At 46.0% G+C, this 25,357-nt stretch overlaps 1 protein-coding gene across 4 annotated transcripts in view; it reads left to right on the plus strand.

Annotated features, from left to right (window-relative positions):
• ndrg4 (NDRG family member 4) overlaps window positions 1-25,357 on the plus strand; it is an 86,117-nt gene that overhangs the window by 21,963 nt on the left and 38,797 nt on the right. For all 4 annotated transcript variants that reach the window (XM_061677313.1, XM_061677314.1, XM_061677315.1 and 1 more), the window contains exon 2: window positions 18,226-18,316. In XM_061677313.1, coding sequence (XP_061533297.1) covers window positions 18,239-18,316 — 78 coding nt within the window. In that variant the 5' untranslated portion in view covers window positions 18,226-18,238. The remainder of the gene's footprint in view (window positions 1-18,225; window positions 18,317-25,357) is intronic.

Raw genomic sequence — 25,357 nt, forward strand, 5'->3', positions numbered from 1 at the left:
GACTTATATCACAAACTGCTGTTTGAGATCTGGCAAAGTGAGGATGGGATCGGAGGTAAAGCTCGATTTAAGATTCTGAAAAGCTGCCTGACAAAGCGGGTTCCATACAAAAGGTCTGTGTGGCGAGGTAAGATCATGCAAAGGAGAGGCTATAGAACTGAAATTTCTGATACATTTTCTGTAGAAGTTTGCGAACCCTAAGAACCTTTGTACATCTTTGCGCGACATGGTAGTTGGCCAATTAGTCACGGCATCAACTTTGCAAGGGTCCATTTTGATTTCACCTGGAGCCAGCATGAACCCCAGAAAAGAAACGGACACCTTGTAGAACTCACATTTCTCAGCCTTGACGTATAGTTCCTTCTGCAGTAACTGCTGCAACACAGAGCGGACATGAATGATGTGAGTCTCCTCAGAAGGGGAGAATATCAAAATATCATCCAAATATACAAAAACATACACATTCAACATGTCACGCAGGACATCATTGACAAAGTTCTGGAACACAGCTGGAGCATTAGTTAGTCCAAAAGGCATCACCAAATACTCGTTGTCCCGTTGGTGTGTTGAATGCTGTTTTCCATTCATCCCCCTCCTTTATCCTGACTAAATAATATGCATTTCTTAAGTCGAGTTTGGTGAAACCCTTGGCTCCCTCCAGGAACTCAAAGGCAGGGAAGATGAGAGGAAGAGGGTACCTGTTCTTCACTGTTATGTCGTTGAGACCCCGGTAATTGATACAGGGTCGCAGAGTGTTGTCCTTCTTGCCCACAAAGAAAAATCCGGCTCCCGCAGGGGATGAAGATGGGCGAATAATCCCGGCTGCCAGTGATTCATCCACATACTCCGTCATAGCCTTGTGTTCCAGCCCTGAAAAAGAGAATAACCTCCATCGTGGGGGTGTGGTTCCAGGCAACAGCACAGTCATAAGGTCTGTGGGGTGGAAGGGATTTGGCCTTAGATTTGGAAAAAACATCTTTAATGTCAGGAGGCCATTTAGGATCCCCAGATGGGGTTTTATGTAATTTCAACCATGGGTTCCCCAAAATAAGGTCATGATTCATGGCGACAAAAACATGAAAACTAATGCGTTCCGAGTGAGAATCAGGAAATGTCAATGTGAGTGTTTGGGTGCGGTGAGTGATCTGCCATCTGCAGCATAGGGATTGCGGTGGCGTTTTATTTGAAAGGTTCTAAGGTGCATACGTCTAGCAAGGAGGGAGTTGAGTAAGTTTGCGTCAGAACAAGAGTCAATTAATACAGGTGTATGAATTTCTTGATCAGAAGAGCATAGTGTCACTTTAGGAAGAACTTGGGCAGGGTCTTCCTTAGTGAAATTCAGACTCACCTCTCCCGTGCCCTTGCTACCGGTACTGTCAACCTTGACGTTGCTCACGGAATGACCCAACTGCCCGCAGTAAGAGCACCGCCCTTCCCTCAGCCGGCATTGACGTTCCTCAGGGGAGAGTCGGAACCTGCCCAGTTGCATGGGTTCATCCGTGGTAACGCTAGCCAGTGGGTTGAGACCGGAAACAGGGGATCTTCCTTGGTTTGGCTGGTCACCGTGGCTCGTCCTCCAAGTGCGCAGTGACACAGCCCTCTGCCAAACTCCGTCCAGCTCGCGATCCAAAAGCCTCTTGTAGATCTTTACAGCGAGAGCGATGAGAGTGTCCAAGTCGGTCGGCAGGTCTAGCGGGACCAAATGATCCTTGACGGTGGGGGATAGTCTTTGAAAAAATGCATCGAGTAGTGCCCTATTATTCTACTGACTCTCAGCTGCTAGAATGTGAAACTAAATCGCGTAATCTGACACCCTGCGCTTGCCTTGTTGTAAGGTGACAAGGGAGCGAGCTGCCTCACGATCTGGTGTGGAAAACTGACAAATTTGCTCCATAGTCTTTACGAACAAAGACCACGAATCACACGCAGCGGAATTGTGGCTCCATTCAGCAGTAGCCCACGGCTCCGCACGACCAGTCAGGTGGGAAATGACGAAAGCGATTTTTGCCCGCTCGGTGGGGAAGGCAACTGCCTGCAACTCAAAGTGGAGTTCGCACTGAGTGATGAACGGCTTAATAGTCCCAGAATCTCCAGAGAACCACTCCGGTCGAGAGCGCTGTGGGCAGAAAGCAGCGAAGGTGGCTGCTTCTCCAGGAAACGATGGTACAGTGGCGGCATCGGGTGCTGCGCCAGCTGGTTCCTTCTTTTGAAGCATATTCAGAATCAGAATCATCTTTATTTGCCAAGTATGTCCAAAACACACAAGGACTTTGTCTCCGGTAGTTGGAGTAGTACAACAGACAGTGAATTTACAGAACACTTTGGAGACATAAAGACATTGACAAAAAATAATTGTGCAAAAAGATGCAGAGTCCTCTAGCACTTAGAGCAGTTCGAAAGACTAATACTGCAATAGTCCGGTGCAATGACCATTGTGCAAAGGGCACTGAGACTTCAAGGAGTGTATGCGGTTTAAAGTTACGAGTAGTGCGATCATCTGGGACAATGATACTCCTCAATCAGTGTGCAAATGGAGCAGATGCTACTCTGGCATGAGTAGCCAGTAAATGCAAATAGTGCAGCATGGCGAGACAACTACAGTGAGTGCACAAGTAATACATAATTGGCCCCACAGAAATGTGACAACGAACTCAAGTCAAAACATTTCCAGCTTGCTGTAATGGAATTATAGGTTAGGTGTTTAAGAAGTTGATCGCAAGAGGGAAGAAGCTGTTGGAATGTCTACTAGTTCTAGTTTGCGTTGATCGGTAGCGCCTACCTGAGGGAAGGAGCTGGAAGAGCTGGTGACCAGGGTGCAGACGGTCCGAGAGGATTTTGCACACCCTTGTCTTAGTTCTGGCAGCGTGCAAGTCCTCAATGGTGGGTAGGGGGGTACCGACAATCCTTTCAGCAGTTTTGATTGTCCGTTGCAGTCGGAGTTTGTCCTTTTTTTTAGCAGCACCAAACCAGACTGTGATGGAAGAACACAGGACCGATTCGATGACCGCTGTGTAGAACTGTCTCAGCAGCTCCGGTGGCAGGCCGTGCTTTCTCAGAAGCCGCAGGAAGTACATCCTCTGCTGGGCCTTTTTAAGGACGGAGTTGATGTTGGTCGCCCACTTCAGGTCCTGAGAGATTGTAATTCCCAGGAACTTGAAGGTCTCGACGGTTGACACAAGGCAGCTGGACAACGTGAGGGGCAGCTGTGGCGAAGGATGCCTCCTGAAGTCCACGATCATCTCTACAGTCTTGAGCGTGTTCAGCTCCAGGTTGTGTCGGCCGCACCACCGCTCCAGCCGCTCCGCTTCCTGTCGATATGCAGACTCGTCACCGTCCTTGATGAAGCCGATGACAGTGGTGCCATCTGCAAACTTCAGGAGCTTGACAGTCGGGTTCGCTGAGGTGCAGTCGTTCGTGTAGAGAGAGAAGAGCAGCGGAGAGAGGACACAACCTTGGGGCGCCCCAGTGCTGATGCTGCGTGTGGATGAGGTGGCCTCCCCCAGCCTGACCTGCTGTTTCCTGCCCGTCAGAAAGCTGTAAATCCACTGGCAGATGGCAGGTGAGACGCTGAGCTGGAGAAGGTTGGTTGAAAGGAGTTCAGGGATGATGGTGTTGAACGCTGAGCTGAAGTCCACGAACAGGATCCTCGCGTAGGTCCCTGCACTGTCGAGGTGTTCTAGGATGAAGTGCAGTCCCATGTTGACTGCATCATCCGCAGACCTGTTCGCTTGGTAGGCAAACTGCAGGGGGTCCAGCAGGGGACCTGTGACACTCTTGAGGTGGTCCAGCACGAGACGTTCAAAAGGACTTCATGACCACAGATGTCAAAGCGACAGGCCTGTAGTCATTCAGACCAGAGATTTCAGGTTTCTTGGGGACTGGAATGATGGTGGAGCGTTTGAAACAGGATGGAACTTCGCACATTTCCAAAGATCTGTTGAAGATCTGAGTGAAGACTGGAGCGAGCTGGTCCGCGAAGACTTTGAGGCAGGATGGGGACACATGGTCCGGGCCCTGCCGCTTTGTTAATCTTCTGTTGTTTGAAGATGCGTCTCACATCCTGTTCATGGATGGTTAATGCAGAAGTCAGAGGTGTGGTTGTGGTCACGAGTGCGGCCGGGTGGGTGTGTGGTGTGAAACTGTCCTTTTCAAATCTGCAGTAGAAGGTATTCAAGTCGTTGGCTAGTGTGCTATTGTTCTCAGCTTGGGGGGATCGTCGCTTGTAATTAGTCAGCGATTGGAATGCATGCCAGACTGATTTAGAGTCGTTCGCGCTAAACTGTTTTTCCAACTTTGCTGCATAGATCCTCTTTGCAATGTTAATTTCTTTAGTAAGCTAGTTTCTAGCTCGATTATAGAGGGCCTTGTCCCCGCTCTGATATGCATCTTCCTTAGCTTGGCGAAGCTGCTTAAGTTTAGCAGTGAACCACGGCTTGTTGTTGTTGAATGTCCGAAATGATTTTGTTGGTACACAAACCTCTTCACAGAAACTGATATAGGATGTGACAGTGTCCGTATATTCATCCAGGCTGCCAGCTGAATTTTCAAAGACACTACAGTCTGTGCAGTCTGAACAGCTTTGAAGTTCCATCTTGGCTTCATTGATCCACTTTTTGACTGTTTTCAATGTAGGCTTCGCACATTTAAGTTCTTGCCTGTACGTCGGTATTAAGTGAATTAAGCAGTGATCAGACGAGCCCAGGGCTGCACGAGGTATAGCACGGTATGCGGTTTTTACCGTAGTGTAGCAGTGGTCTAAAGTATTATTTTCCCTGGTAGGACAGTCGATGTGCTGCTTGTATTTAGGGAGTTCGTGGTTGAGTTTAGCTTTGTTAAAGCGTTAGCGATGCGACGTTCGTGTTAGCTTGCGGTGTAATATAGACTCCAGCCAGTATAAACGATGCAAACTCACGTGGCAAGTAAAATGGTTTACAGTTCAGAAACAGCGACTCCAAATGCGGGCTGCAGTGTGTGCTGAGCACCGTGACGTCCGTACACCATTTTTCGTTTATATGGAGGCATATCCCGCCGCCCTTCGTTTTTCCCGATGATTCCATGTCGCGGTCCGCTCGATGAATGTTGAAGCCGGGAAGCGTGACGGCGCCATCGGGTACAGCGTCGCAAAGCCAGGTCTCCGTGAAGCACATGGCCGCGGAACGTCCGAAGTCTTTACTGGTCTTTAACAGAAGATGAAGCTCGTCCATTTTGTTGGGTAGGGAGCGTACATTCGCGAGGTGGATCGACGGGAACGCCAATCTGTGTCCTCTCTTGCGGAGTTTCACCTGAATGCCGGCTCGTTTTCCTCTCCTCACGCGGTTCTTATTCATGTTCATGACTGAGAATGTCTTCTCACTCAAGTATGTCGAGCCAAACAAGCTCAACATTTTCTTAGCAAATGTACGAATCTCTTGGAACCTGTCTTTATCCAGCTGCTGGTAAAACTTGACAAGAGGTAGTTGTTGGTACCGGCTGCGACACTCTGTCACACTGCAGCTCAATGAGCTCCAACTGCAGGTGGGCTGGAACGTCACTGAGATCCACGGAAACGGTTGGCACATAGAACTTTTTGGTGAATAATACAATGGAGTTTTTTAGCTTTACCTCCTTCTTCGCTTACTTTGTTACACACTAGGGTTGATAATCCACTGTGCTCGCCAACCATGGCAGGTGCGCCATCCGTAATAATCCCCGTGATTTTATTCCACTTTAATTTTATGTCATGTACGGCGGAACAAACAGAAGCAAATAAATATTTCCCTCTTGTTTGGTCCTTAAGGCTCTGGAGGTCAAGTAGCTCTTCACGCACGTTCATTTCACTGTCCACTCCTCTAAAAAAAGTCAGTAACTGAGCTCTGTCGGATGCATCCGTGCTTTCGTCACAGGCTCACGAAAAAAATTCAAACACCACTCCTTTTGCGTCCAACTGTCTCTTAATATCAGAAGAAACTTCTTCGATCCTTCGTGACACAGTGCTACGAGCCAGGAAAACATTGGCGAACTGTTGCTTTTTCTCAGGACAAATGTTCTCCACCATTTTCATCACACAGTCTTTAATAAATTCACCCTTAGTAAAAGGTTTGCAGTGCTTGTCAGCGTTGCCACCTCATAGCTTCCCTTTGTTGCATTTTCATTCGACTCACTGGCTCTTGTGAAAAAGTGTTGCTGTGCCGTTAAACCAGCTTCCAGTTGCTTCAATTTTTCACTGCGTTCGTTCCCAGTTAACTTGTCGTAATTAGCATGTTCCGTCTGGTCGTGCCTCTTTATATTGAACTCCTTGAACACAGCCACAGTCTCTTGGCAAATTAGGCAGACGCAGTTGTTTCTAAACTCAGTGAAAAAATATTCAGACTTCCATTTGTCCCGGAAACGTCGGCCCTCGCTATCAACTTTTCTTTTCTTACTTCCAGTTGCCATTTTAGAAATGGCCAAAAAACAGATCATGCGCAAAACGGCCCCGCGAGAGTTCAGCCACAAGTTTACTGCCATCCTGTGGTGAAATATAAAATTGCGCGTGTATTTTGGACTGCCGGGCCACATATTATTGGTTTTATGACAGGCTTCGGGCCAGTGGAAATATGAACACGGGCCGGATTTGGCCCGGGGGCCGGACTTTGGGCATGTCTGCTCTAGATGAAGGTGGAGCGCAGCAAGCTGCTCAGCCTGCTTCAAGAGGCGTTGACCCTGCGCTTGAAGGGCTTTGCGCACCAGGTCGGAGTCTGCTGGGTCCATGTTATGGCCAGTTCCTTCTGTCATGAACGGAACAGAGGATAGGACCCAAAAATGCATGACTCCAAAACAAATGGACAGTTTCAAGAAAGAGAGGTTAAATATACGGGCAGAGTTTGGTACACAAGCAGGCAATCCAAAAAATGCAACAGTATCCAAAAACATGAGGCAAAAAGGCGAGGTCAAGAATCGGAACAGGGTCTCGTCTTACTGTGAGTCATTGACGTGGAAACAAGGAATGCTGGAACGTGACGACAAGGTACAACGAACTGGCGACGAGAAAGAATGAGACACGAGGTTAAATGCAAGGTGTAATTAGGGTGAACGAGGCACAGGTGGTGAAGATGCTCTCAGGAGCAGGTGTGTATGAAACGGGGAAGACAAAAACCGGAACACACAACCATGACAGTCAGACATACACCACACTCACCAAGGCAGGAGGCGAGGTACACCCTGAACTGGTTGCCAGCCAATCGCAGGGCACAAACAAACAAACAACCATTTGCACTCACATTCACACATACGGGCAATTTAGAGTTATCAATTAACCTACCATGCATGTTTTTGGGATGTGGGAGGAAACCGGAGTGCCCGGAGAAAACCCACACAGGCACGGGGAGAACATGCAAACTCCACACAGGCGGGGCCGGGGATTGACGCTCTAACCAGTCGTCTACCGTGCTGCTCTTGAACATACAACATACCGTAAAACATCGCATGACTCTTTTTTTAAATCAAAGTAAAGCCCAATGCAAGTGATCACTGTCTACCGTGTTTTCCACCAGCTAGATTGTTTTCATATTTCATGATGAAATAGGTCAACTGAAAATAACCCAATACTAAAAAGAGTAACAGGTGACACAGCTTCACTCATGTTGGTAGTGACGTACCTAAGTGTGTACTTATGCAACTGAAGTCGACAAGTTTCATTATTTAGTCGAGCCATAGTTGATTTTTGACTGGTGTAGGTTCATGCGAAGTCTTTGTATCTACTGTATATTGGTCTACTTTTCTTACTCCACAGCATCGTTTGTCCTGTTTGTTCTCTCTCTGGAATTCATCCAGCACAATCTGCGTTTTGTATCTCAAGCTCTAAAGTGACAAAGCCCAGATGTCACTTCCAGTTACTCCCAGCAGCTGATGAAGTGTGTGACCCTGGGGTGTCAGTGCCAATACTTACAGTGGAAAGTACACAACATTCCAGCACTGTTTTGTGTGTTCTTTCTTTAACTTTACATATACATTTTACAAGTAAAAAATATTAACTATTAAATATAATTCAGCTTGGTTAAGAGTCAACTTAAACAACCCCAGAAAGACAGTGTGACTGAGCAAAACTAACATTTCCTAAATTGAAGGTTGTGTTTAGAAAATTATCATTTCAAATAAAAAAAAACAATGTTAAAGGAACTTAAAGGAAAAAATATGAATACAGTATTTAGATTTCTTACATTATTTTGTGAGAAACTACATTTGCAAAATGTGCGCACTTTGGGTGGAGTGACGCTAAAGGCCTCTTTATATTCCTGCGTTAGTGCGGGTGACAGCGCCCGCATTGGATGATGTGACCGATGCATTGGGCCGTGCAAGTTGTTGCCGTGCGTAGAATGCCGCAGAGATCATCTCGTGATTGGTCTGTTTTTAGTCACATGCTGTGATGACGTACAGCTTTCCCCTTGGTTCCTCAATACCGCCGTCTTTTAAATACAAAACACCTACGCCACTGCCTTCTTGATCGATTTTGCAATATAATTAAACGCATCATTTGGTCATCTAGGTCTATTTGTTCTAGCAGGCACTGTTCCACGGTCGCCATTGCTGTTGCTTTGTTCCTTGTTCCGGAGAGTAAAAACAGCTACCGGAATTGGCCATAAAATGCAGAGGAAACGCCACCCTGTGGTGTCCTAGTCAACACCAGCCGTAGCGACACCCCCGACTTGGAGAAGAACGGCAGCACATTTTCAAAACACCGCGCATGGGTTGCGCTAGAGTATAAAGGAAAATTGCGGGCGGGATAGCTGCAGAGACGTCAGTGCGGTCGCCCCCCGCGCTAGTGATCGGCACAGCAGTTCTTTTTAGTGTACTGAATCATTCGAAGCAGTTCTTTAACAAGATTTGTTCAAAAGATTCGTGCAGTTCTTTTTCACAAAAACATTCAAGTGCTTCCTCATTCAGTTAATTATCCTTCCCTGAGGTTCACGTTCACTCAACACATTCACCGAAGGACTATGCGATGTTGTTGTCACATATTATAAACTAGGAAAGGTGGGGAGATTTAAAAACCATCCATCCATCCATTTTCTGAGCCGCTTCTCCTAACAAGGGTCGCGGGCATGCTGGAGCCTATCCTAGCTATCATCGGGCAGGAGGCGGGGTACACCCTGAACTGGTTGCCAGCCAATCGCAGGGCACATACAAACCAACGACCATTTGCACTCACATTCACACCTACGGGCAATTTAGAGTTGTCAATTAACCTAACATGCATGTTTTTGGGATGTGGGAGGAAACCGGAGTGCCCGGAGAAAACCCACGGGGAGAACATGCAAACTCCACACAGGCGGGGCTGGGGATTGAACCCCTGTCCCCAGAACTGTGAGGCAGACGCTCTAACCAGTCGTCTACCGTGCCGCCATTTAAAAAACAAACAAACAAACAAAAAAAACAACTAGCAAAATTATCACCTACTGTACCCATCTCTGGCTTCGGTTGTGACTCGTGAACATGCATGCAGCGAGCTCAGCCACCGAACATCCTTCCGCTTCCCCTTACTTCTCGCTAGGCTCTCACCGGTCGGTGTGACTTTTCTTCATCCCACCAGCACCCACCACCTGGGCTTCCTGCTCACTCACCTTACTGTTATTGTCATCTGATTAGTGGAAAGCATCTTTAAGTGTCTTGAGAAGTGCTATATAAGTTTAATGTATTGTTGTTATTATTATTATTATTATTATCAGAATCAGAATCATCTTTATTTGTATGTAAGTATGTCCAAAAAACACACAAGGAATTTGTCTCCGGTAGTTGGAGCTGCTCTAGTACGACAACAGACAGTCAATTTACAGAACACTTTGGAGACAGAAAGACATTGACAAAAAACAAACAAAACAAAAAAAAACAGTCACTGAGCAGTAAAGGGTTACTAGTTATCTCCAAAGGGCGCTGAGACTTCAAGGAGCGTAAGCGGTTTAAAGTGACGAGTAGTGCGATGATCTGGGACAATGTTGGTTGTGCAAATGTTACAGATACTCCTCAATCAGTGTGCAAATGGAGCAGATGCTACTCTGGCATGAGTGGCCATTATATGCAAATAGTGCAGCATGGCGAGACAACTACAGTGAGTGCACGAGTAATACATAATTGTCCCCACAGAAATGTGACAACGAACTCAAGTCATAAAATACAAAAGATTGCCAGCATGTTGTAATGGAATTGTAGGTCAGGTGTTTAAGAAGTTGATCGCAAGAGGGAAGAAGCTATTGGAATGTCTACTAGTTCTAGTTTGCATTGATCGGTAGCGCCTACCTGAGGGAAGGAGCTGGAAGAGCTGGTGACCGGTGTGCGGAGGGTCCGAGAGGATTTTGCACGCCCTTGTCTTAGTTCTGGCAGCGTGCAAGTCCTCAATGGTGGGTAGGGGGGTACTGACAATCCTTTCAGCACTTTTGATTGTCCGTTGCAGTCAGAGTTTGTCCTTTTTTGTAGCAGCACCAAACCAGACTGTGATGAAAGAACACAGGACTGATTCGATGACCGCTGTGTAGAACTGTCTCAGCAGCTCCGGTGGCAGGCCGTGCTTTCTCAGAGGCCGCAGGAGGTACATCCTCTGCTGGGCCTTTTTGAGGACGGAGTTGATGTTGGTCGCCCACTTCAGGTCCTGAGAGACTGTAATTCCCAGGAACTTGAAGGTCTCGACGGTTGACACAAGGCAGCTGGAAAACGTGAGGGGCAGCTGTGGGGAAGGATGCCTCCTGAAGTTCACGATCATCTCTACAGTCTTGAGCGTGTTCAGCTCCGGGTTGTGTCGGCCGCACCACAGCTCCAGCCGCTCCGCTTCCTGTTGATATGCAGACTCGTCACCGTCCTTGATGAGGCCGATGACATTGGTGTCATCTGCAAACTTCAGGAGTTTGACAGTCGGGTTCGCTGAGGTGCAGTCGTTCGTGTAGAGATAGAAGAGCAGCGGAGAGAGGACACAACCTTGGGGCGCCTCAGTGCTTATGCTACGTGTGGATGAGGTGGCCTCCCCCAGCCTGACCTGCTGTGTCCTGCCCGTCAGAAAGCTGTAAATCCACTGGCAGATGGGAGGTGAGACGCTGAGCTGGAGAAACTTGGATGAAAGGCGTTCAGGGATGATGGTGTTGAATGCTGAGCTGAAGTCCACGAACAGGATCCTCGCGTAGGTCCCTGCACTGTCGAGGTGTTCTAGGATGAAGTGCAGTCCCATGTTGACTGCACTTCATCCTAGAACACCTCGTTCGCTTGGAAGGCAAACTGCAGGGGGGTCCAGCAGGGGACCTGTGACACTCTTGAGGTGGTCCAGCACGAGATGTTCAAAGGACTTCATGACCACAGATGTCAAAGCGACAGGCCTGTAGTCATTCAGACCCGAGATTGCAGGTTTCTTGGGGACTGGAATGATGGTGAAACTGTCCTTTTCAAATCTGCAGTAGAAGGTATTCAAGTCTTTGGCTAGTGTGCTACTGTTCTCAGCTTGGGGGGATCGTCGCTTGTAATTAGTCAGCGATTGGAATGCATGCCAGACTGATTTAGAGTCGTTTGCGCGAAACTATTTTTCCAACTTTGCTGCATAGTTTCTTTTTGCAATGTTAATTTCTTTAGTCAGCTGGTTTCTAGCTCGATTATACAGGGCCCTGTCCCCTCTCTGATATGCATCCTCCTTAGCTTGGCGAAGCTGCTTAAGTTTAGCAGTGAACCACGGCTTGTTGTTGTTGAATGTGTGAAATGATTTTGTTGGTACACACAGATCTTCACAGAAACTGATATAGGATGTAACAGTGTCCGTATAGTCATCCAGGCTGCCAGCTGAATTTTCAAAGACACTCCAGTCTGTGCAGTCTAAACAGCTTTGAAGTTCCATCTTGGCTTCATTGGTCCACTTTTTGACTGTTTTCACTGTAGGCTTCGCGCATTTAAGTTCTTGCCTGTACGTCGGTATTAAGTGAATTAAGCAGTGATCAGACGAGCCCAGGGCTGCACGAGGTATAGCACGGTATGCGTTTTTTACCGTAGTGTAGCAGTGGTCTAAAGTATTATTTTCCCTGGGAGGACAGTCGATGTGCTGCTTGTATTTAGGGAGTTCGTGGTTATATAAAAAGCTTTCATAATCACATTAGAGACACAGAGGGAATGATATGTATTTATTACGTATATACATTTATTATGAATTTACAACCCCAATTCCAATTAAGTTGGGACGTTGTGTCAAACAAATAAAAACAGAATACAATGATTTGCAAATCATGTTCAACCTATATTTAATTGAATACACTACAAAGACAAGATATTGTTTTTAGAAAATAATCATTAACTTAGAATTTTATGGCTGCAACAGGTTCCAAAAAAGCTGGGACAGGTGGCAAAAAAGCTTTGCTGTACTTAAATATACCATCCTTATCACCATATTTAAATAACGTCTATCAACATAATACCATAACATTTGCTGCAAACTCTCAAAAGAAAAAAAACAAAACAGAAAACGCACATAATACCCATTATATGTCACACTTAACCTTTGTGTCATGGAATGTCAATGGCATTCGATCACAGGCAAGGAGAAGTAAGATTATGGGTTATACCACTAAATTTAAAACAGACCTCCTCCTATTACAACCCCAATTCCAATGAAGTTGGGTCGTTGTGTTAAACATAAATAAAAACAGAATACAATGACTTGCAAATCATGTTCAACCTATATTTAATTGAATAGACAACAAAGACAAGATATTTAATGTGCAAACTGATAATCTTTATTGTTTTTAGCAAATAATCATTAACTTAGAACTGAGAAATTTTATGGCTGCAACACGTTCCAAAAAAGCTGGCAAAAAAGACTGAGAAAGTTGAGGAATGCTCATCAAACACCTGTTTGGAACATCCCCCAGGTGAACAGGCTAATTGGGAACAGGTGGGTGCCATGATTGTGTATAAAAGGAGCTTCCCTGAATTGCTCAGTCATTCACAAGCAAAGATGGGGTGAGGTTCACCTCTTTGTGAACAAGTGCATGAGAAAATAGTCGAACAGTTTAAGGACAATGTTCCTCAACGTACAATTGCAAGGAATTTAGGGATTTCATCATCTACGGTCCATAATATCATCAAAAGAGAGAATCTGGATTCATTGCATGGAAGCGGCAAGGCCGAAAACCAATATTGAATGCCCGTGACCTTTGATCCCTCAGGCGGCACGGCATCAAAAACCAACATCAATGTGTAAAGGATATCACCACATGGGCTCAGGAAAACTTCAGAAAACCAATGTTAGTAAATACAGTCCGGCGCTACATCCGTAAGTGCAACTTGAAACTCTACTATACAAAGCAAAAGCCATTTATCAACAACACCCAGAAACGCTGCCGGCTTCTCTGGGCCCGAGCTCATCTAAGATGGACTGATGCAAAGTGAAAAAGTGTTCTGTGGTCCAACGAGTCCACATTTCAAATATTTTTGGGAAATTGTGGTCGTAGTGTCCTCCGGGCCAAAGATGAAAATAACCATCCGGACTGTTATGGACGCAAAGTTCAAAACCCAGCATCTGTGATGGTATGGGGCTGTGTTAGTGCCAATGGCATGGGTAACTTACACATCTGTGAAGGCGCCATTAATGCTGAAAGGTACATACAGGTTTTAGAGAAACATATGCTGCCATCTAAGCAACGTCTTTTTCATGGACGCCCCTGCTTATTTCAACAAGACAATGCCAAACCAGGCGGCACGGTGGACGACTGGTTAGAGCGTCAGCCTCACAGTTCTGAGGAGCGGGGTTCAATCCCCGGTCCCGCCTGTGTGGAGTTTGCATGTTCTCCCCGTGCCTGCGTGGGTTTTCTCCGAGCACTCCGGTTTCCTCCCACATCCCAAAAACATGCATGACTTGGAGACTCTAAATTGCCCGTAGGTGTGCATGTGACTGGGAATGGTTATGTGTTTATATGAGCCCTGCGATTGGCTGGCAACCAGTTCAGGGTGTACCCCGCCTCCTGCCCGATGATAGCTGGGATAGGCTCCAGCACACCCTAGTGAGGAGAAGCGGCTCAGAAAATGGATGGATGGATGAATGCCAAACCACATTCCGCACGTGTTACAACAGCGTGGCTTCGAAATAAAAGAGTGCGGGTACTAGACTGGCCAGCCTGCAGTCCAGACCTGTCTCCCATTGAAAATGTGTGGCGCATTATGAAGCGTAAAATACGACAACGGAGACCCTGGACTGTTGAACAGCTGAAGCTGTACATCGAGCAGGAATGGGAAAGAATTCCACCGACAAAGCTTCAACAATTAGTGTCCTCAGTTCCCAAACGTTTATTGAATGTTGTTAAAAGAAAAGGTGATGTAACACAGCGGTAAAAATGACCCTGTCCCAGCTTTTTTGGAACGTGTTGAAGCCATAAAATTCTAAGTTAATGATTATTTGCTAAAAACAATCAAGTTTATCAGTTTGAACATTAAATATCTTGTCTTTGTAGTGTATTCAATTAAATATAGGTCGAACATGATTTGCAAATCATCGTATTCTGTTTTTATTTATGTTTAACACAACGTCCCAACTTCATTGGAATTGGGATTGTACATTTATTTTAAATATATGTGCTCTTTTTCATGTGCTTGAGTGACTCAACATTAGCTGTTAGCTTGAAGAAACGGCTGCCTGTGAAAGCTATCCCTGCTTAGTACGTCGTTCATTGCTCAAACGAATCACTCATCGTACTAGTACATCGCTCTTAGTCAGTTCAGTCAGTTCACTTAAGTCCCTCCCCCACCTGCACGGTGCTGCCTTGACGCTGGCTGTTCATTGGTCATTCGCTGAAGTGAAAACGCTGGCGAATCGTAAATCACATGGCAGTACGTTTAATGAAGTCCCCCCCCCCCCCGCCTGCACTCTGGCTGCTTATTGGTCATTCATCGAAGATTCAGAAGTGAGTGACAGAAAGCTTCAGCAGTTCCGTTTCCGCTCCCAGTCAACTCAGTCACCTGACGCCGGCAGCCAAGCTAAAGTCATTTTATAAACTGATCCGGTTCAGTTTGTTTACTAAAAAGATTTGTTCTTCTGAACGAAACGTTCGCACACGAAACATAAAAGAAGCCTTAAAGTGTGGGTGAAGCACATTTCCTCTTGTGCGCTCCCAGAGGCCGGAGTAAGTCTAGCGCCCCGGGAAGGTGTAACATCATATTGCACATTTTGATTCGCTCCTACAGCTGCTGGAGGCCCGGCGGCTGACTCGACGGCTGACGGACACCTGCCCCTCACCGACTGCCCAATGACTGTGATGTGTCCCTGCTACATTACACTGATCGACGACCAAATGCCGACATATTATGTCAAATTAATTAACTAATTGTCATGCACAAGCCGCGAGTGGTACTTTCGTTTCAAACATCGCTGGATGGAGACTTGTGAGTTTGTCTGTAAGCGCAGCTCACAACAACTGCAGTAATCTGGATGGCGTGACGGTGTGTTAGTTTTGGAATCATTTTGTTCATTTTTGGTTATCGTCAGTCGTAAAATCCGTTTAAGTGATGCGCCGGCATGTGTGGCGCTGGTATGGTTGCTGGGGATCGGTGATCAACAATTGTCTCACTTGCTTTATTATTTATGGCTTTCCAAACCCGGATTAAACTACATATATTGTACAATATGTATTTAATAAAGATTAGAGAATACAAAAACATATGCGCCTTCTAAGTAGTCTGTTAGTTGAGTGATGGCCACGTCTCACTGGGGACGGACGCCTAATTTCTGTATATCAGTACGGGATTTAACATTTGAAGTGAGACATTTTCCCCAGATGGATTTCAACGGCATGTCTCACGAAAAGTCCACATTCCGGGAATTCTACCCGCCATGCAGACTTCAATGAGTCACGCCTCTCAAGTCGTTACGCGCAAACTATGCGGGTACGTGTGGTGGGTGTGTCAGAAATCAAGACCAGAGAATACCCGTACCTTGAAACTACACAAACCAGGTGCTTAGAATACAGACATATACACCAACGGGACAATATGGCCATTATTGACAAAAAAGCATTAAGTCACAGATTCATATCTTTGCGTGGTAGGTTGATTGAAAAACAAATTGCCCGTAGGTATGAATGTGAGTGTAAATGGTTGTTTGTTTATGTGTGCCCTGCGATTGGCTGGCAACCAGTTCAGGGTGTACGCCGCCTCCTGCCCGATGATAGCTGGGATAGGCTCCAGCACTCCCGCGACCCTAGTGAGGATAAGCGGCTCAGAAAATGGATGGATGGATGGAGGAAGCAGGGGTAACCTACTGCACCCGGGAGGCCAGAACTAATCGCTTTATAAACTTTCATGATGAGACATCAGAGCTGCATGTATAGAATTGTGGAGGCCATATGGTTGGGTATTTGTTTCGATACCAGTTCCAGAAAGGATATTTTTCCCTCATTTTCCTGCAACAAAGTCAGGATGAGAATGTGTTCTACAATACCAGGCAGAGGACATAGTAGGACTGATGCGAAAAGGTACAGCAGCCTAATTTTGGTAAAATGTCTCCAGCTGTCCCCATACTTACTGTATAATCCATAGGTGGAGGGAAGTTGGGTGCATCATTATCAGTGATGCAAGTAACACGTTACTCCTAAATACCGCCATTTTGAGTAACGAGCAAAGTAACGCATTACTTTTCCTGGGAAAGTAATTAGACTACAGCTACTTCTTTAAACCAAAAAAAGTTACTTATGCATCATCAATGTCTCTCACCAAAAACAGATTTGAAGCTGGTGAGCCGAACAAACAACCGTCTTGCTGTGCAGATGCATTTAACGAAGACTGCATCTTTTCTTTTCTTTTCTTTTCTTTTCTTTTTCTTTTCTCTTTTTTTTTTTTTTTTTTCAACAAATAGAAGCTAGCGATTGGGAATTGACAGTTTATTACACAGTGCACAGTGACGGTGCAGTACCATAAAAGTGCAAAGAAATGCACAATTTCACTGTCACCACACTATTTTCTGTTATTTTCCTTAGTAAAAGGTGTATTTGATTGTTGTTACTTTTTATTTACACATTAAGAATACAGTTTTACTGCCGTGTTAAACGCGCAATGCATTGTGGGTTAACTATTCATACCAAAGAGCACGGTCATAAATCGGTCATGAAGGGTAAGGACTGACTCACTGAAGGACGAACAATACTTAGCTTAAATAATATTTACAATGAAAAGTGACAACTTTCAACTTCAAGACTGTGAGCTGGTTTAACACGCTGCACGGCTGACGTCGCGTAGTAAGTGCGAGTAAGTGCAGCCAGTTATAATGGAGGAGAATTTTCAGGATTAATAAAATAACATTCTCACAGCTCAAGGTTCCTCATCTGGTGACATTCTTTTATTGTAATAGGGCCACCTCCACACATACTATGTTAAATTTAGTCAACCAATCAAGCCTACTACAATAGAATAAAATAGCCCTTGGGTCACCTTTGTTTGAATTGTGTTCCTGAGGTGGTTGCCAATCCCTTTGGTAGTGTAATTGTCATAACAGTATCTGAACCCACTCTGTGACTAGGTTTAGATACTATATGGAAGTGTGTATTAGTGTCCTTCCCTATGACAATGTGTGTGTTGTGTCTGTGCCCTTAAACACAAGACAATTTAATTAGCCTCAGAAGCCTTGTTATTGTGAGGACAGTTGACTGCACTTCCACCGGCATCAGATAACAGTATAATCTTGGGTCAGTAAGCAGCCAAGGTCAAAAAGAATTTTAAATGTGATTATTATTATTATTATTTTATTTTACAACGTAGAAAAGACGTAGCCAAGAGCAAATCTTAGTTGTATTTTTATATTTATTTTTTATTTGATGTCACAATAATTCCTCAATGTATCCTTTAGTTCAGTTATGACTGAACTAAAGGTGTACTGTAAATATATATATATAAATATATAGTGAAAAATATAGTGATTATGGTGAAATAGTTAAATTAACTTACATCATCTTTATCTACAAGATGGAATTTACTAATTTAAAGTATTGTCCTTTAAACCTACTGTATATGTACCACTATATTTTTTTTCACCAATCTCGAAATTAGATTGAGACATAACTGTGTACAAAATTAAACGAATGAAACCATCTCGATTTCGATTTTTGGCAGAAACCACATTTGATCATTTTAAAGCTTACTTTTGAGTATAAATAGGCCTCAATAAAATCATTAACCCTAACCACATAAAACAAACTGCCATGAAATAATGTTATTGGCAAAATAGAGTGTTGTCTGAATGTATGCGTATGTATGTGATTTCAGGTTACTGCCCAGGATGGCGGGGATGAAGGAAAAGCAGTTCCCTGAGGAAAAGCCCTTGCTCCCTGAGCAGCGAGGAACTGATCCAGACTTGGTCAGTTAAGATAACCTTTATTAGTCCCACAATAAGGACATTTGCAACTACAATGCACAAGTTAGCTTAGTACACTATTACGACTGCTTTATTTCTATATTTAGTCTATCAAGTATTTTTCAAAAAAGTACTATTTTTATTGCAGCATAAAATGCATTTGTGTGGTGGTTAGACTGCTTTAAAACGTTGTACTGTAATCATATCAACAATAGGAATATGATTCAATCTTTTAAAGGTGAGTAGAGGTTGAGGACAGAGAGAAGTATACACAAAAAGAGATTAGCCTTTTGGTACTTATCGAAAGGTCAATCTTTGTCCATCCATCCATTTTCTTCTGCTTATTCGTGTTCGGTTTGTGGGGGGGAGCAGCTTTAGCAGGGTAGCCCTGACTTCCCTATCCCCAGCCACTTCCTCCAGCTCTTCCGAGGGGATCCCGAGGCATTCCCACACAAGCCGAGAGACGTAGTCCTGGGTCGTCCAGCGTGTTCTGGGAGGTCCCCGGGGTCTCAATACCCTAAAAGATGGTTGAATAGTCCTGGCATACATACTGCATGTAAATTAATGCAGGCTAAGCCATTCTAGCGTAACGTATATTAAAGACATAATTTTCTTCACTGATATTTCATCATACAGTGGGTACGGAAAGTTTTCAGACCCCCTTAAATTTTTCACTCTTTTTTATAGTGCAGCCATTTGTTAAAATCATTTAAGTTATTTTTCCCCCCTCAATAATGTACACACTGCACCCCATATTGACAGAAAAACAATGTAATTGTTGAAATTTTTCACAGATATATTAAAAAAGAAAAACTGAAATATCACACATTCATAAGTATTTAGACCCTTTGCTGTGACACTCATATTTAACTCGGGGACTGTCCATCTCTTCTGATGATCCTTGATATGGTTCAACACCTTCAGTGGAGTCCAGCTGTGTTTGATTATACTGATTGGACTTGATTAGGAAACACACACACACACACACACCTACACACACACCTACACACACACAAAAACACACACAAACAAACAAACAAACAAACAAACAAACACACACACACACACACACACACACACACACACATACACACACAAGGTGGTGGGCACGATGGAAGTCGCGGATCAACGACTTGCACAGGATCAACCGCGCATGGACCCAACGCCGCTCCTCCGGACCATAGTCCTCCCGGTCAACCAGGTACTGCAGGCCGCGACCCCGGCGACACACATCCAGGAGCGTGTCCACGGCCCAAGCGGGATGGCCAGCGATCAACAAGGGAGGAGGAGGGGATGGCACAGGGGGGGACAGAGGACTGTAAGAAACCGGTTTTATCATGGAAAAATGGAAGGTGGGGTGAATGCAGAGAGAGGCAGGGAGCTTAAGGTGTACCGCACATTGATTTACCACAGCCACAATCTAATAGGGGCCAATGAACCGGGGGGACAGTTTTTTGGCTTCAACCTTGAGTGCTTCATACTGAGCCACACTTTCTGACCAACCGTGTAAGCGGGCGCAGGGATGCGGCGACGGTTGGCTTGTACCTGAGACATGGCAGAGGACCGGAGAAGGGCAGCGCAGGCCCGCTTCCAGACCTTGGTGCACCACCGTATATGGACCTGCACTGAAGGGACTGCAAGCTCATGCTCCTGCGATGGGAACAGTGGAGGTTGGTAGTCTAAGGAGCATTGAAAAGGGGACATGGCCAAGAAGGTGCTGGGCGTCGAATTATGGGCATACTCAACCCAGGCAAGGTGGGTGCTCCATGAAGCGGGACGAGACTGGGATATGCAACAGAGCGCCGTCTCCAGCTGTTGATTGGTGCGCTCACATTGCCCGTTAGTCTGAGGATGATAGTCAGAGGATAGACTAACACCTATACCAAGCGCTGTGTAAAACGCTCTCCAAACCTGCGAGGTGAATTGGGGGGTTCCTGCCAGAGACTATATCAGATGCCATGCAGGCGGAAAACGTGCTGGACCTACAGGTCGGCAGTCTCCTTGGCAGATGGAAGCTTGGAAAGTGCCAGAAAGTTTACTGCTTTGTAAAAACTATCCACCACAGTGAGAATGACTGTGTTCCCATCTGACGGGGGAAGCCCAGAAACGAAGTCCAGGGCGATGTGCGACCAAGGGTGTCTGGGAATGGGAAGTGGACACAGTATACCAGAGCTTGGTTTAGAGGATGTCTTATTTTGATCACATACTGTGCATGCAGAGACAAAGAACTGGGTGTCATCTTCCATGGTGGGCCACCAGAAGCGTTGACAGAGGAAGGCCAATGTTCTGCGGTCAAAAAACAATGCCCACCTGGCTTGACGGGAGCTCAGCCTCTTAGCAGAGCGGATGTATTCCAAATTCTTGTGGTACATCCACATGATGAATGGGTGTTCGGTGTATTCGAGGAAATGCCGCCATTCTTCCCGGTCTCTGATCCCATAATTTTTCTCCGCCTGAGACAACTTGCGAGAAAAGAAGGCGCGAGGGTGGACCTTACCATCAGTCTGTGATCACTGAGACAGCACCGCACCAACCCCCGCCTCTGGTGCATCGACCTCAACTATGAACTGCCTCTGTGGATCTGGATAAATGAGGATAGGAGCTGAGGAAAAAAGTTTATTTAGCTCACAGAAGGCCATGTCGGCCTTCTGAGACCATTGAAAGGACGTTAGGGTTGATGTGAGCACAGTGAGGGGTGCTGCCACCCGGCTGTAGTTCCGAATGAACCACACGTAGAAGTTGGCAAAGCCAAGGAATCGCTGCAGCTTCTTTCTTGTGGATGGCGTCGGCCACTCAGTGACTGCAGCTACCTCGGCGGGGTCCATTTGAAGCTGCAGGGGGAAGGGGTACTTATTCTTAATGGTGATGTTATTAAGGCCAAGATAGTCCACACATGAACGGAGGGTCATGTCTTTTTTCTCCACAAAAAAGAAGCCAGCCCCCACCGGTGAAGAGGAGGGCCGGATAATACCTGCGGCCAATGACTCGCTGATGTAAGTCTCCGTGGCCGCCCGCTCTGGATGAGAGATATTAAAAAGACAGCTTCTAGGTAGCAGTGCACCGGGCTGTGGTTCAATAGCGCAATTGTAAGGCCTGTGTGGGGTAGAGAGGTGGCATGGTGTTTGCTGAAAGCTGGAGCGAGGTCATGGTAAATCGAGGGGACACCTGATAGGTCAGATGATTTACTCCGACTTCAGCCACTTGGGGGCAACGCAGCAGATCGCAAGGAGTTCTCATGACAGAAATTGCTCCAAGATGGCGCCTACCAGTGTGGTCGCCTCGGTAACGCGCTCTCTAGTATTGTCTTTGTTTTTGTGTTTTTCGTCCGTCTTTGGAGACCTTACACGACTCACTTACACAAGGGGAGACCTGCTAACCATCAAGGAGGCTACTCCGGACTTTCTGTCACCAACTTTCGAAAATCCGCTCAGTTTTTTCCCCGAGTTACTCACCGGAGCGGCGTCCGCGGTTTTCGGCGCATGGATGCGGAAGCGGCGCCACAGAGGAAAACGAGCCGGCATTCAGGTGAAACTCCGCAAGAGAGGACACAGATTGGCGTTCCCGTCGATCCACCTCGCGAATGTACGCTCCCTACCCAACAAAATGGACGAGCTTCATCTTCTGTTAAAGACCAGTAAAGACTTCGGACGTTCCGCGGCCATGTGCTTCACGGAGACCTGGCTTTGCGACGCTGTACCCGATGGCGCCGTCACGCTTCCCGGCTTCAACATTCATCGAGCGGACCGCGACATGGAATCATCGGGAAAAACGAAGGGCGGCGGGATATGCCTCCATATAAACGAAAAATGGTGTACGGACGTCACGGTGCTCAGCACACACTGCAACCCGCATTTGGAGTCGCTGTTTCTGAACTGTAAACCATTTTACTTGCCACGTGAGTTTGCATCGTTTATACTGGCTGGAGTCTATATTACACCGCAAGCTAACACGAACGTCGCATTGCTAACGCTCGCCGAACAAGTCAACGAAATTGAAAAAAAACACCCGGACTCACCCCTCATTATTCTCGGGGACTTTAACAAAGCTAAACTCAACCACGAACTCCCTAAATACAAGCAGCACATCGACTGTCCTACCAGGGAAAATAATACTTTAGACCACTGCTACACTACGGTAAAAACCGCATACCGTGCTATACCTCGTGCAGCCCTGGGCTCGTCTGATCACTGCTTAATTCACTTAATACCGACGTACAAGCAAGAACTTAAATGTGCGAAGCCTACAGTGAAAACAGTCAAAAAGTGGACCAATGAAGCAAAGATGGAACTTCAAAGCTGTTTAGACTGCACAGACTGGAGTGTCTTTGAAAATTCAGCTGGCAGCCTGGATGAATATACGGACACTGTCACATCCTATATCAGTTTCTGTGAAGAGGTTTGTGTACCAACAAAATCATTTCGGACATGTGTTCGAACACAAGTGAACACTGGACCAAAAAGGTGCGACAAGACCCTAGATTGCCGTTGTAAGGGGCTGGTGCAAGTACATACGGTTCACCCATTATGTGGGTGACGGGGGCAGTGGGAGCGGTGGATGCTGCAGTAGGCGGCTGTTCGCAAGTTTGGAGTGAGGCAAATTGATTTTGGAGGGATGTGAGTGCTTGTGAGAAGTCACGTACCTTTTGAATCAGCAGGGTGAGGGCTTGGTCGTGTTGCTCCAAAAGCATGGGATCCGTCTCCGCTGGGTCCATGACAAGCCAGACTATGCTGTCAGGATTCAGGTTGTAAGTTGGATCCAGATGTAGATAGGACAGGGAGGTGAATAAAGGTTTATTGCAGCTTGGAAGTGAACAAAGGAACTCAGAGAACTAAATCCGGGATTGGCAGTGTTCCAACGAGGACCAGTCTGGCAGGGTTGTCGGTGGGCCGCAAGAGATGAGCACTGGTTTGCAGGGAGCAAGGGCAGATGGCAGACTGGGGACAAAACACAAGAATCAGGTAGAGGTAACTCACTAGGTGTTCAGGAAGCAAAAAGATAGGCAAGGTGGCTAGGCTACGAACTCGATATAGAGCGTTGATAGTCTGGTGACGAGTTGGAGTCCCACAGCGTCTTAAGAGCAGTCAGGTGTAATTAGGATGACTAGGTGCAGCTGCTAGACTCCAACACGTCAACCCTGCAAAGCACCCATGACACACACACACACACGGGTTGGACTCAGGGTGCTGAAACAGCAGCCCTGACTGTACGCTTCCTAGAGCTGGCCGTCCGGCCAAACTGAGCAATTGGGGGAGAAGAGCCTTGGTGAGAGAGGTACAGAAGAACCCAGTGATCACTGTGGCTGAGCTCCAGAGATGGAGTCGGGAGATGGGAGAAAGTTCTAGAAAGTCAACCTTCACTGCAGTCTTCCACCAGTCGGGGTTTTATGCCAGAGTGGTCCAACGGGAGCCTCTCCTCAGTGCAAGACACATGAAAGCCTGCATGGGGTTTGCTAAAAAACACCTGAAGGACTCCAAGATGGTGAGAAATAAGATTCTCTGGTCTGATGAGACCAAGATAGAATTAAGGCCAAAAAGTTCTCAGTGGCATGTGTGGAGAAAACGAGGCACTGCTCATCACCTGTCCAATACAGTCCCAACAGTGACGCATGGTGGTGGCAGCATCATGCTGTGGGTGTGTTTTTCAGCTACAGGGACAGGGAGACTGGTTTCAATCAAAGAAAAGATGAATGTGGCCAAGTACAGGGATATCCTGGACGGAAACCTTTTCCAGAGTGCTCAGAACCTCAGACTGGGCCGAAGGTTTACCTTCAATAAAGACAATGACCCTAAGCACACAGCTAAAATAACAAAGGAGTGGCTTCAGAACGCGGCACGGTGAATGACTGGTTAGAGCGTCTGCCTCACAGTTCTGAGGACCGGGGTTCAATCCTCGGCCCTGCCTGTGTGGAGTTTGCATGTTCTCCCCGTGCCTGCGTGGGTTTTCTCCGGGCGCTCCGGTTTCCTCCCACATCCCCAAAACATGCATGGTAGACTCTAAATTGCCCGTAGGTGTGAATGTGAGTGTGAATTGTTGTTTGTTTGTATGTGCCCTGCGATTGGCTGGCAACCAGTTCAGGGTGTACCCTGCCTCCTGCTCGATGATAGCTGGGATAGGCTCCAGCACGCCCGCGACCCTAGTGAGGAGAAGCGGCTAAGAAAATGGATGGATGGATGGATGGCTTCAGAACAACTCCGTGACTGTTTTTGAATGGCCCAGACAGAGCCCTGACTTAAAACCAATTGAGCCTCTCTGGAAAGACCTGAATAATGACTGCCCACCAACCTTCACCATCCAACCTGACAGAACTGGAGAGGATCTGCAAGGAGGAATGGCAGATGATCCCCAAATCCAGGTGTGAAAAACCTGTTGTATCATTCCCCAAAAGACTCATGGCTGTATTAGCTCAAAAGGCTGCTTCGACATTTTTTCTTTTTTTCCCTCCCCCATTCTGTTTGACCTAACGGCCGAACAGGACAAAAAAATAATAATCTACTAATTACTAAGCAAAGGGTCTGAATACTTTACTGAATTTTCTTTTTTAATAAATCAGCAAAAATTTCAACAATTCAGTTTTTTTTTCTGTCAATATGGGGTGCTGTGTGTACATTGATGTGGAAAAAAAAAAGGCAAATCTTAGTAAATGGCTGCAATATAAAAAAGAGTGAACATTTTAAGGCGGTCTGAATACTTTCCGTACCCACTTTGTATGACTACACAGAAACAACTACAGTGATTTCACAGTGTGGATAGCAGACAATTCTACAAAATGACAATAAATAAATAATAACATAAATAGAATTAGATTACTTATGGAAAACCAAATGATTTTGTCACACCACTGAATATAACAATCCTAATGTAATGCACATAAACCAGAAAGAAACAGGTTATCGACAGTCTCATTGATTTTGTGTGTTGTGAGTGCCTGACCCATTTTACTGTTCAGCGACAGTGAAGCTGGCTCAAAAAAAGCCGAAACACAGCGCCAGTGTAATTTTTCCTTTCGCAAACTATTTCCCTTCCAATTACAAAGGGAAACATCGA

The sequence above is a fragment of the Phycodurus eques genome, chromosome 5 (genome assembly GCF_024500275.1).
Source record: "Phycodurus eques isolate BA_2022a chromosome 5, UOR_Pequ_1.1, whole genome shotgun sequence".
Classification (NCBI taxonomy): Eukaryota; Metazoa; Chordata; class Actinopteri; order Syngnathiformes; family Syngnathidae; genus Phycodurus; species Phycodurus eques.